Genomic DNA, 13,692 nt, shown 5'->3' on the forward strand with positions numbered 1-13,692 from the left:
TTCAGCAACAGACTAGTGCAGCTTTATTGCTCCTGGTCAGTATCTGAGGGCTCATCAGGTGAAGCTTTTGAATGCAATTTGAATTTGTATGCATGCTACCTTCTCTGAAATTGAACTGAATACTAAATACTTCTCAAAAAACTTCATAATACCAAGAAGTTTATTTAAATGTCTGTCAGATGGGGAGCAAATGGATTGCACAAAAATTAAAATATATTTCCATATGGATCCAGATGCAAAGATGCAAACAAGAAAAAGCAAACCAACAAGAATACATTTTGAACTTTTTATTTTTACAATTGCACTCAACGTACATCCTACATATCCAGATTAAATATAGCGACTGTATCTGGTATACTGTTAGTCACATTGTTAGTTTCCATTGTAATAATGCATTTTTGTGGAGCAATGTCTTAAATGGAGCAAAATAAAGTTTGATATAGTGATTTTAAATTACATCAAAAAGAAAAATCAAAAAATAGTTTTCTTTCAATCATGGACATTTCATAATGTGTTAATCTTTTCATCATGCTTAACACTTTAAACATCAGGTCAGTGCATGCAGAAATCTCTCCATAAAGATTTTTCTCAAACAGCTGATGGTTACATTTACTTACTTAGCTGATGATTTTTCTCCAAAGCGATTTACAATGTTAAGTTACTTATGATTATTTACCCATTATACAGCTGGGTACTTTTACTGGAGCAATTTAGGGTAAATACCATGTTCAGGGGTACTACAGCAGTAGGTAAGATTTAAACCTGCAACCTTTGAGTTAAAGGCAGCAGCTCTAACCATTACACAGCCAGCCACCCCTTAATTTTAAATGATTAGTGTTGATTATGATTATTGTTATTATGGCATATTCTATAGTCCAATGACATACCGGGTTAGTAATGGTAGTCTTTGGTGTTTTTAGCAGTACTGTTGATAATATGCAGTGCTGACAATAGTATTGTTCATTGCTTTTACCACATTTGTGTTGTGTGGCCATATATCTTGACTGAAATTTTGCTCTCATTCATTAATGTCCATCAGATGTCCTTGCCGCATTCGGGACACAGGATGTCATCTCTTTCAGTCAGGAATCCCCGGCCAACCAAGGAGACAGAGCACTTCTTGCAGTTGAAGCAGTCATTGTGCCACTGCCGCTCCTCAAAGGAGATATATTTGCATCCTCCCAACCCTACAAGGACCACAAACAGTGTTGAGCCATAAAAACTGACCCATTGGGATACACAGCCAATATTATGACAGCATTTGACCAAGTTAGGGTCTGACCCACACCTTAAGTTTTAACTCTGTGACTTGCTTTAATAAGACTCATTGATCGTGATCTTAGGGTCATAGTAGACAAGTAGACAGTTATACCTCTTGACTAACTCAGCTGAATTCCTTTTGAACAAGCCCACTATAGGAGTTTTCAGAAACTGTGTAAGAAATCAAATGGCATGAAAGGAACTTCTCATGGAAAAGGATGTTTTCTGAGCAGATAAGCAAAATTTTATATGGTAATCTTGTCATATTTTTGAAAATATATTAAAACTAATTGTTACTCACAATGCATGAGTATTTTTTTCCCATTGTGGGTGTGAATATACAGAAAGTGGACATTTCTGTCACATGTACATGATCTATAACACCACATGCTTGAAGCAGGTAGGTGAGATAGCAATGTGGACCAAATGTGACAGGTATGTAAGCACAGCACAAAGGGTGCCTTGTGTCCATACCACTGATTGGGGTGGTGCAAGAGGCACACTTCTTGGCATAAAGGTTGCAGAAGCAGTTTAGACAGTAGGCAAATTCATCACGGGAGGTGAACCGCTGGCCAGAAAGCTGCTGTTTGCAGCCTGTACACAGGAAGCAGTCCTTATGCCAGGGTTGATCATGGTAGGTCACTCCACCAGTAGTGATGGGCTGTAGGGAGAGAGCATCGGGGGTCTTTGCATGCTACTGAACAAAATCTGTTGTCCTGGAAAAGGCTTTGCTTGATAGTTCTAATGATCGCTGCGACATTTTAACCCTGAGGACAGAGAAATTGTTATAGGAACTAGAAAATTTCAAAAGATGAATGCTTAGGACTGTTTAATTTGCCAGAATCCTTAAGAGACTGACAAGATGCTTTCTGTGATCTGTCCCTCTAGCTGAAGTCACCTGTGGTCATTTCAGGGGCAAAGTACTTAATAGAAACACCTATAAAAATTTTAAAAATGATGTGAGTTGTAAAAACTAATGATGTGCTACATCTGTTCTTTAGCTTGAGTGCAGTTTAAAAAAAAATCAAATGCAGTGGAGTCTACATTTGGGGCTCACCTTCTTGCAATGCACACACTGCAAGGCAAACTGCTTCTCGTAGCAGGGCACGCAGTAGTTGTAGTTGTCTTTGGGAATAAAGCTCTTGGTGCCAATAGGCTGCTGGCAGCGCTGGCAGGTGAAGCAGGTCTCATGCCAACTGTTCCCTTTATGCTCCATCTTCCTAGAGCCTGATAGAAGGAAGGGCACAGTGGAGGTGTTTGGGGGGTTGAGAAAATTGGGAAGATGTAGAGATGGGGAACAACAGCGAGAAAGATGATGAGAAGAACAGAGAGATATCCTTGCAACATGTACACATTTCATTCAGTCATTGAGTGCAAGCCTTTATTTTATTAGTGATTCACTGTGTAGTAGGTGTTAAGTGTAGAGAGCAGTGTTGTTAGATTTAAGTAAGAAGCACACCCATATATATAAATCTGGCTACTTCCTAACACAAATCTTTTCCTCTGATACAATGGTCTGTGTTTCTTGTTAGATGTACAGTAACTAAAAATACCTCTGCTTTCCATCTTTAGAATTAAATACTATGTGGTTTATACAGTACTTTTTCAGGATTACAGGATCTTTTGCCAGTACCTGAGTCACTTTTATTGCTGAAAGACAGATTCAACATGAAGGCTTTGTGTCATCACTCATATGTAAATGTGAAAAAGCCTTGATTTTAATCAACTCAAAGAAATTAAATTTATGGAAATGTGCATGTAAAACTTGGTGCAAATCGATGGAGAATACATAACTAAACTCAATGCTTACGAACCAGGCATGATGGTCTTTTTGCACTCATGGCACTTGGAAGAGTATTCATTTGAGTAACACTCAGTGCACAGCAGCTGCTCATCCTTGGTGGAGAAGGGCTTGTCCACTAGAGAGCGTTGGCACATGAAGCAGTGGAAGCAGTTTTCATGCCAGTGACGATCCTTGTAGGATAGGTCCTACAGGGAAGAGTAAGGTGCTCTGTTACCGAGGCTCATGAAAGCTTTAATTCATTTTTATAACTCACTATTGCACAAAAAGCCATTATTAGACATACATTATCAAATGAGAGAAAAAGAAGTGTTTGACTGTTGATGGTTCAACCCTAGGACTAAAAGTGAAGTCCACAATTATTTGGCAGCTCATTAAATGATTGATGAGCCATGACAGAAGTCAATGACTGTTGGTTCTGAAGACTCAGTCAGGCAACGTTGTTCTTCTGCAGTTTTCTTGCTTAATAAGATCATTTCTCCTGGAGACAGCTTCTTGTCTGTTGGCATGTGCTATTTCACAGGGACTTCTCAGAACTGGCAAACAAAGGGATCCCATGTACTACCCTTACTTTTACTACACTTCTTTGATGAAATTCCTGTCAGAAAGCATGTTTACTGTGGTTAGAAGAATTTCCATAACACCTTACACTTAAGATAACGTAAATATGTCAAACGTAAACGTACAATCTATGAGTGAGCCCTGGATTATTTGGGCCCTTACTGGTAACTGATCAGATGATCTGCAAGGACAAAAAGGGAACGTGAGGGCTCAAATTGTGCCAAGTACACAGGGGACTGATGGGTCCCACTCCATTTGCAACATACGCTGGCAGAAGTACTGAGCTTCTTCACAAGGTATAACAACCATGTAATGCAACACTAACCGTTGTAATGTAATTTTACCCTGGGGCTAATAAGAAAGAGGGTGCTAATCTCTGCAATGTGGTCAAGATCCTACACTCTAAATGTCTGTTCTAAGTCTGCTAAATGTAACCATTTGGAACGCATATACTAAACGAAAGCACCAGCCATGTCTCCTTCAGCATTGATCTTCTTTTCCATACAGTTTTAGTCTTTAATCTTAATGTAAACCAATATCATACATCTGTTTCATCAGCATATGTTGAAGCCAAAGAGGGCTTAGTGAATTTAAAAATGGCTCTCTTTATTGCTGCAGTCACCCAGGGTGAAGTTCAGCCTTCAACTAATGACTTTTATGACATATTAATTAATCTACAGATAGTTTCTTGCTGCAGTGGGTAGTTTTTGCCTTTGAAGCAGCCCCATGGGGATTTCAGCTAGTGCTGTTGCTTTGTGACTCTTGAGAGCTGAATTAAAGGGATAAACAAGGCCTGGAGAAGACTGGCCTGTCTGGGAGCTTGTGATGGTGCCAGCACCAGCTGGGATGAACCACGCCATGCAGAAGTAGGCCTTCACATTCCACACCAGAGTTGCTACTTCAGAAATAGCAACATAGTCTGCACATTGTTCTATACTCCTGTGGTCTGATTTTATTTCTAGTACATTTAATTTCATCTGCTTGATTTCCTCCTATGGAGAGCAAGTTCTCTCCATGATCCATAAAAGTTTTTTGATCACTGTATGAGCATTGCAAACTCATTATTGTTCTGTTGCTTACAATAGCTGATTTTTTAATCAATTGCAAGCATTCATAAAGCTAAACATTTTTTACTGATGCAGTTTAGGTTAATTACTTTTCTGCAGGGCATTACAGCAGGGTCTTTCCTGGGATTTAAACTGGAAACTATGTGGTAAAAATTCTGTGACAGTATTTCACTATTTTCTGATTATGCATATACATATGCTTATGATATGGATTCTATCATATGAATGAATGAAGAAATAAACTAGAATATAAACGCTTGCTTCTGAATAAAACGTTAGTAAAATGCAAAGTTTGACTCCTCTGTCAGTAATAGCTAAGGCAAACTTACCCTGCTGTCACAGCCAATGGGTTTCTTGCATTCCTCACAGGTGTTTGAGTAAAGACTCTCGTAGCACTTCACGCAGTATGGATTCTCTTCACGAAGAACATATTTCTTTCCAAACAGGGACTCTTTGCAGTAGTGGCAGTCATAACGGTCTGTCATTTTGGCTCAGGGACGTTTGGTCTGCTCGTGCCTGTGTGTTTAGGAGGGACGTAAGTCTTCAAATTAGCAACTTTAGTATTACTTTGAATATGAATAGAAAAACATTAATTCTAAACAGTTTACCGTACCAAGCAATATCATATGTACATTATCAAATATGATCTTTGGAAGTTTTTTTAAAGTTTAAAATAAGGGAGGATGTTTAAATGTAAGAACAGTAAAAGATATAAAGTCTAAGAACAGTTGCAATAAAATTATGAACATGTTTTCAACTGGTGTTTTTTGTTGTATATCTAATTTTATTAAGCAGCAGAAATAATCAGCATTGTGTAAAAATTTTAGAGGAAAAAAAACAAATTAATAATATTTATATATCCCTGAACTAGCTCCCCAACTTACAGACACAATTGATACTTTAAGGCCATGTTTAACCTTAAATTACAGCTAATCAAACCATATTAATAAAGACATCCCTTTTTTATTTGGTGGATTCTGTAAAAACCTTGAATATAGTTACATGAAATAATTTTTAAAAATCTACATGTGTCTTCCATTAACTTTGATCTGCATTAAATTAAAAAATAATTAAAAATCAACAAAAATAAAAACATACCACATCCAAAAAGTTCTATTAAATGCCATCTGAATGATTCATATGCTACATTTCTAATATTTGGCTACTTCCACTTTCTTTATTGTTTCTCTTTTGGTCTCCTTGGTGCCAGTAGGCCTATTCTTACTGCAGCAATTAAACATACAAACAGTCAGGAACAGACACTAGCTGTAAACACCATGCAGGCAAACTGAATCATTGCAATCCCATACTCCAATTTTGTTTGAATGTATTTTAGTGCCTATTATTTATTGGCTTGGCAGGCTAACACAAGTTGTGTTTGATGCATTACAAACAAATTTTAGAAATGGATAAGTATGAATTTAAAAGTTTGTATGTTTTTCAAGGAATAAGAATATATGTTTATATATATATGTATATAGGGGGGCGCGGTGGTGCAGTGGGTTGGACTGGGTCCTGCTCTCTGGTGGGTCTGGGGTTCGAGTCCCGCTTTGGGTGCCTTGCGGCGGACTGGCACCCTGTCCTGGGCGTGTCCCCTCCCCCTCCAGCCTTACACCCTGTGTTGCTGGGTTAGGCTCTGGCTCCCCATGACCCCATATGGGACAAGCAGTTCAGATGGTGTGTGTGTGTGTGTGTGTGTGTGTGTGTGTGTATATATATATTGTAGGTACAGTCATCCCTCAATGAAAATTTGAGTTTACAAGGAGCTTATTTTAATACCCCTACTTCATCTTCCAAGATGCTTCTTTGCATTTATGAGGTCCAGATTTAGATTATGTGCACCTCCCAACAGTTGAGCAGAGCAAGACATTTACATTTATATTTATATTTATATTTATTAATTTAGTAGATTTTTTTCTCCAAAGTCACATGCAGTGACCATGTACTATTATTTAGCGGACTTCTTTTTTCAAGAATATTAAGTGCTGGATATTCAGCACTAAACTCCCTACAGTCATTAACCAATTTATACAGCAGAGTAATACAGCTCATACATACTGTACACACATATGTATACACACATATACACTATAGGAGATTTAGAGGATTCACCAGTTCACCTGAAACACATATTTTCAGCTGGGGAGAAGAGCCACACAAAAAGGGATTTATTCACGTAAGGTCTGGGCATATTTATTCCGCACATATTGCAGTGTTTTTTAAAGTTTTTAAAATTTGTATTCATAATTAATTGTCCAGCAATATATGTTTTTATATAATGTGTAATTTTTTTGTAAACGCAAGTTTATTATAGCGTATCCCACAAGGTTTATGTGGTCATAGGTTTAGACACTGTTTTTGGCTTTTACAAAAAAAGTAATAGTGCCAGCATCAGAACAACGTAACACAAACATTCACACACCGTAAACAACTTACATTCACGAATCCACTTGAAACCCTAAATCATGGCACCTAGAGTGAACTGTAAGTGTACAGTACTTAACAGATACCAAACAGCTAAACAAGTGCAGGTAGACAGTCATACAGTACTATAAACTAAGGAACAGAATCTGCTTTGTTATGTTATGTTATAATAATAAATGTCAACTACTGAACTATTGTGCCCATTTTAACATTATAAATGGGTGTCATTTTGGGTGGCTGAGGAACTCATAAGAAATTTTGCCATTAAAAGTGATGGCAACTAAACCTGAGTTATGAAAATTCACACGGTTAACACATTATTCTTGTATGGTAGGGGAACACCGTGCACAAACACACACACGTACAAACAGTATACACTGAAATAATCAAACCTACTGCGGACCTCTGCAGTGTTTTTTGTCGAGATTGTGCAATCGCTAGTATTGAATTAGAGTTTCCACTGCCAGGGGTTTCAGTGCATTCTCCCTTCAATGCTTCTCAAGACCATCTCCCTTCTTATGAAACTGGGCCAGAATCCCACACCAGCTGCACTTCACAGTAGCTCCCTTAGTTGTCTCTTGTTCATCTGTTATCCTAGTAGGGATGCTGAAATACAAGTTGGAGGTAACTGCCGATCCAGCTTCACATGTATGTTTTTCATTGCATAACTTCCGACATAAGCGACTCTGATGTTTAGTAATGGAATTAAAATACCAAAGGGCTTACGGCAGAGGCTGCATTAACTTTGTTCAAGAGGAGAGGAAGAGGACAGTTTCCAAAGCCAGGAGAAAACAGCAGTGTACCCTACCAGTCCTTACTCACATGATGCTGCCTTAGAGTCTCCATGCATCGCTTGTAGTCCCTCTCCTATGTCTGTCCCAGCTAGATGCTGCTGCCCAGAGCCCCTGGGAGTTCCATACCTCCTCTCAGCTTCCCTCTCGATCCATCAGCTCTGCGGACCTCTCCGCACGAGCACAGCATAGTGAGGGGCTGTGCTGCCGTCAGAATTCCCTCCATGGTTGACCATATAAGGAGGTGAAAGCCGAGGAGCTTCTCCCTCTGCCTTTTCCAACCCTGACTGGCACTGAATCCAGTTCTTTCCCCCAGTGGTGTATTTATCAGTCTCTTACTGTGTTATTTTCCTCCCCACAATAAAATCAAACAGCTGTCTTTTACATTTTTTTTGGATATTTCCTGCATTTCCCCCGCCTCCTGCTCCACTCCCCCACAAGCCCTGTATTTCACAGTCCTGCCTTGGTGGTTTTTCTACTGAGAAAGTGTGCTTCATCTTAAACCAAACCCTGTTAGTCAGCATATGAGACTACAGGAGAGTAGGGGTTCCATTTCTCAGCCTCCATCAGAGCTTCATGGGGTAACCCTGTCTTCCACACGGTGGCTTTTGGAACACAGAGGAATCTCATGATACTGGATAACACTGGCATTTTACATGATCAGTGCACAGTAATGCAAATACTTTAACGGAGTTACGAAGTATGAGAGGATTTATGATTTCACAGTTCGAGAGTCAATTGAATCAGCAAACTCAATAATGCTCAATGCTAATTTATTGAAATTACTCAAAGGTTCACTTCTTCCCTAACATTAAGCACTGGAGGACTGCACTGGCTGTCCCACCACTAATTCATCGTGACAAATTTGGCAATTTAAAAAAAAAAAAAAACCTTGAAAACAAGCCTTGTCTTTCTAATTCATATTAGAAGCAAATCACATGGGATATTGAACTCATGGGAAGAGGCAATAGCAACAAACTCCCCACACACCACAGCATAAAAGCATTAAAGTTAAGCGTTGTTATTAAGTTTCCCTGACATAATGACAGTAAAAAAACATGGTGAGAATTGCAAATTTTGCAGGAACTGCTAGGACTTAAATTGGTGTGGTATTGCATACAATCCTGAATCTGTTTCCCTTACATCTAGCATTTTTTTATTATTTTGGACTACAGTTTACTGGCAAGTTCATGTTAAAAAGAGAAGCAGCTGACTTTAGTTAAACTGATTTTGTAAAACAAGTGTTTCCAGAACTCCAATATGCCATGTTTCAGATAATGTGCCTCTCCATCAATCCAAATACTATTAAGAGAAAAATGAAAGAGACAGATTTGTGCCTCAAAGAGAATGTTTCAACCAGTCATGTGCCTTCATACAAATGTACGAGTCAGTGAAAACTGAAGATTTAACGCCCCATTGAAAGCCTTGCTTTGAATCAAAGGGAAATTAAAGAAAATGGAATGTTATCTCCAATTTCGCAATGTCCATAACATCATTTACAAAGTTTAATCAGTACTAATATTGAACTATGCTGCTAAATTATACACATTAAAAGTGGGTTAGGAATTTTATGCATTTTGTAGAACAGATGTTTTGGTGAAAAATAAATGTCTAAAAAACTTAATGAAATCATTTTAGAAATTGATCAGGTTTTAGAAATGGAAAGCAAGTGAAGAGTCAGGGGGAGCAAGAACATAGGGTGATTTTAGCAGCACGGTTAGTGGTCGGGGGGGAACGGTGGCACAGCGGCACAGCAGGTTTGGCCGGGTCCCACCCTCTGGTGGGTCTGGGGTTCGAGTTCTGCTTTGGGCGCCTTGCGACAGACTGGCGTCCTGTCCTGGGTGTGTCCCCTCCCCCTCTAGACGCGAATTCGCTTGGGACAAGTGGTTTCAGACACTGTGTGTGTGTGTGTGTATGTGTATATCTCTGAGTTAGTGGTTAGGACACTGACCAGCAGGGTACAAATAATACACACTGTTGCTTCAATAGTAAACTGGCTGTTGCTCCCCTTTTTCGGTCAAATATGCCTTCAGTACTAGACAGCACCAGAAGCACATTTATAGTTTACATCTCTGCATCCATATCTCAGAGTTCAAGACCAGCTTCCTCATTACAAAACGGATGCTCAGGTTATTGAGTTCCAAAGCTATGTGGCAAAGCACTAAGAAAGTAATTACACATTTGAAGGATCACACTGAGAATTTCTCTGTCTTCTGAGAGCATGGAGCCGACCAGGGGAAAGTCTCCCTAACTATGCCCAACTTCAGCAGAGCCTTCAGGGCTGGATATGTGGCACTGGCCACGGCCACAAGTCCAACCGAGCAGGTGTTATGAGAAATCTCCTGATCTCACCATGGTCCCAGTCGTGCCAGCTGGCTCGGCATTCTGGCATTCTTTCGGCATTGAGGCAAATGCTTTGCGGTCAACCTGCAGGCTGCCATGACACACAAAGCTAATTAAAGACAATGAAAGTTTCACTCAGGACCCTGGAAAGAGGGACTGCTGCCATGGCTGGGTGGGGTGACAGAACCTGTGGCGCCATCAGCTGTCAGCTTTCACAGCAGCCCAGCCGATCTGAGGAAAGAAGCTGGACGGTAGTGCCCTGGAATAACGCCACTCTCTTCATTAAAATGTGTTCTCTGCATAAACCACAGAAGGGAAATGTGCATGTGGGAGTATTCCACAAGAGTTTTAACCTCAGCTATTTTTGGAGACTTTATTTTGAATCTTTAAAAAAATCTACCAAGTAAGACAAAATGACAAATAATAATTTATCGCATTCTTATGACTTTTACTTGCTCAGTACTTCACACACATACGTTGGTTGAAGCCACTTGTCCCGAGCGGGGTCGCGGCAAACCGGAGCTTAACCCCGAAACACAGGGCATAAGGCTGGAGGAGGAGGGGACACACCCAGGATGGGACACCAGTCTGTCGCAAGGCACCCCAAGCAGGACTCGAACCCCAGACCCACCAGAGAGCAGGACCTGGCCAAACCTGCTACACTACTTTGTACTGGAATTCTTGGAAGCAATGTATTCAAATCTGAGCAGTTTTGCTCCTTTTGGACTATATACTTAAACAAATCCTACATTGTTACACAATTCTCAAAGTTCTCAGATGACGTGAACATTTTGGACATCGGTCACAAAGCGAAATGTTTGCGGTAAGCAAGTACTCAGTTTCCACACCTGTGCACAGAGCTGGGAGGCAAGAAGAGCATGGGAGTTGGAAGAGAGCTGGAGGAAACAAAGGTAAAGAGAGCAAAGGCAGAGGAGGCTACAGGAGCGGTCAAGGTGGAGCAGGGCTGAGCAAGCGGGAGGACAGAGGTAAGACAGAGTGCAGTGGAACAGAAGTGGCTGGTGCTTACCCTGCTGTGCAGCCAATGTGTCCTTGGGAGCAGCTTGGTGAGAGTGAGCCCAGGGGGTAGAGAGGGCCTCTTTATCGGATTACTCCACCTATGGATGGGCTAATTGGGGGCTGCCTAGACAGAACCGTGCTTTTTATCAAGTGCAGCTATAAATATAACCTTTTCAGAGAGCCACTGGAGATAAAGTCTGCTTTCACCAGATGGCCAGTTCCCTTTTAAGGCTTCGCATTGTTGTCCACACACGTACCGTACACATACTCACACACACACCCAATACAGGGGTATCACAGTTCTCTACCGCCAGGCTTCTCCAGCATTACCACCCTGAAGTCAATGACAAACAATTTCACAAAGAAACCTCACTTTATTTCATTAAAGTGAATCCGTGGCATTAAGCAATGATCTGGTAATGCAATGCAATCTGGTCATTTTAGCTTGAAACAGAGCGAGGTAGAGTAAGAGGGACCAGAAATGATATCCATCACACCTCGCATGAAAGACACTATCGGCTGTTCCTTTAAACAGGGCTATGGAACATGTGATATCAGCCATTCCCAGTAGCTTACACTTCACTGCATTGGAGGTGTGAGGATCAGATCTGAGCACAATGCTCTTGCTGGGGCAAGTAATCTTGCGGGGTTACCATCCTGCTTGTAAAGGGGGGTTGATCAGGGGCTTTGCTGCCCAAAATGCATCATCATCATGTTGTATGTCAGTAATTGCAGGATATCTTGAACATTCAGGCAAACAGCTGCAATTTCAGGCAGTTTCATTCGCACTAAGCTCAGCACAACCTCTCTGTACTAATTATCTGTAGATTCACATATCTTTGAAAAAGGGCAGTGTGAAAGACTGCGAGCCTTTGCTGTGCTGTGAATTATCTCAAGGGATTTTGTGTTTTAAGCTTGCAATGTTTCCTCATCCTACCTCACACAGTAAAACAGCAGGGGCAGGAATTGTTTCAAGAGATGATCATTTTAAAATGAAGGTTGTCCATTCAGTTCCAGGATGAACCTTTCCATCGCACCCTTGAACAAGTTACCTCATTATCTCCAGTGCAGTATCTTGCTGAATAGTCCTCAACTTACAGCAGGGTTCTGTTCTGATGATCTAGCTGCAGACTCCCTTATACCATATTATATAAAACCTCAGGATATACAAACAATGAAAATGCATGAATGCTACATTGTATAGAATGGATTTGTTAAATTTTTCCACTAATTTCACACATAATTCATGTTAAAATAATAATAATAATAATAATAATAGTATGGTCAGTGTAATATTTTCATTTTGAGCTACTCTTTTCACTTTTCTTTTCTGCACCACCAGAATACTCACTTTTTCACTTGCTGGCCATTTTAAATAAAAAGCAACTTCAACAGAAGTACTAAGGAAAAGTTTCTGTTATGCACCCAGACACTTACAGAGATCCATACAATAAGAAACATAGTGCCTTGCAGCAGCGCAACCAGCCAGAGTTATCTTATGACACATGGAGTGATACTTGTTAGACATTACGAACAAATATCACACTCAAAAATAGTATTAGAAGGTTGATGGATGGGATAGCTATCCTAAGTGCGGGTCATTGTAAGCGGCATATGTCATAAGTCAAGGACTACCTGTATAAGTTGCTATAGTTAATTACTAGCATGGAAATAGTTCTCCTTTGCTCTGCCCTTGCTGTAGGGGGTATGCTTGTGTGTCTCAAAGGCAGTGATGAGCTGTGCCAGGGTGGGCTGAAAAGCCCAGTAGGTTCAGTTATACCGAACTGATTTCAGCAAACAGGTCTAACAGGTTTAGGGATTTGGTATGAACATCACCCTGTGTAACCTCACTGTTACAGAAACCTTTACAAGAAAAATCCAATATCAGCCCACACTGAAGCAACAGAATGGCATCTGAGAGCCAAACCCAGACTGAAATAAATCGTAGGGTGAAAGAAAATGAAGAAAGTCAGATATTGAGACATGCAGGCTAAATATAAATCAAAAAATCAAACAAAGCAGTTGAAGCAGCTGGAGGTGGAACCCAACATCAACATCCCTGGAATGAACAATCAAAAGGGACTGGGAGTAGTAAAAGAACACTGTGCAGTCGCAGAACTCGTGCATAGACATATTTTGGAGGAGTACAGTAGGAAATGATGCATCATTTCTCATGTTGGGAAGAAACAAACATTGTGAGGTCTTATGTGCCACTCTGTGTGAAGCCAAAGGATGTTCAAAGTCAAAAGTCTGAGCCCACTTGCTGGAAACTAGTTTTGTCACAAAGGATTGGTTAACAGGTTTGAGCTTGCATGTCTTCCCAAGTGTTTCGCAGCAATTCCCAGAGACTGAGACACTTGTGGGTGGCTGTCCTTTACATCTGTCCAGTTTGTTCCATATATGAGTATCGCCCAGGTTAACATGGTAT

The 13,692-nt window shown here is 40.3% G+C and overlaps 1 protein-coding gene across 3 annotated transcripts; it reads right to left on the reverse strand.

Moving 5' to 3' along the window:
- Positions 1-805: 805 nt before the first annotated feature.
- On the reverse strand, positions 806-11,427 carry LOC108920487 (four and a half LIM domains protein 2). Of its 3 annotated transcripts, none has more exons than XM_018729258.1 (6): positions 11,275-11,427; positions 5,019-5,205; positions 3,075-3,249; positions 2,318-2,487; positions 1,735-1,921; positions 806-1,187 (listed from the first exon to the last, which is right to left on the reverse strand). In XM_018729258.1, the coding sequence occupies exons 2-6, from the start codon at positions 5,172-5,174 to the stop codon at positions 1,036-1,038; spliced, it is 840 nt and encodes a 279-aa protein (XP_018584774.1). In that variant the 5' UTR covers positions 5,175-5,205; positions 11,275-11,427; the 3' UTR covers positions 806-1,035. The 3 variants fall into 3 exon arrangements, with proteins under 3 accessions (XP_018584774.1, XP_018584773.1, XP_018584775.1); XM_018729257.1 differs by lacking the exon at positions 11,275-11,427 and adding an exon at positions 7,936-8,180; XM_018729259.1 differs by lacking the exon at positions 11,275-11,427 and adding an exon at positions 7,517-7,711.
- Positions 11,428-13,692: the final 2,265 nt, after the last annotated feature.

The sequence above is a fragment of the Scleropages formosus genome, chromosome 14 (assembly GCF_900964775.1).
Source record: "Scleropages formosus chromosome 14, fSclFor1.1, whole genome shotgun sequence".
In the NCBI taxonomy this organism is placed as follows: domain Eukaryota; kingdom Metazoa; phylum Chordata; class Actinopteri; order Osteoglossiformes; family Osteoglossidae; genus Scleropages; species Scleropages formosus.

Excerpts from the sequence above, each read along its gene's own strand:
- LOC108920487 (XM_018729258.1), bottom strand. The coding sequence starts at position 5,174 with ATGACAGACCGTTATGACTGCCACTACTGCAAAGAGTCCCTGTTTGGA. Across the intron at positions 3,250-5,018 it reads CCATTGGCTGTGACAGCAGG|GACCTATCCTACAAGGATCG; the intron begins GTAAGTTTGCCT and ends TCTTCCCTGTAG. Across the intron at positions 1,922-2,317 it reads AGTGTGTGCATTGCAAGAAG|CCCATCACTACTGGTGGAGT; the intron begins GTGAGCCCCAAA and ends CTCTCCCTACAG.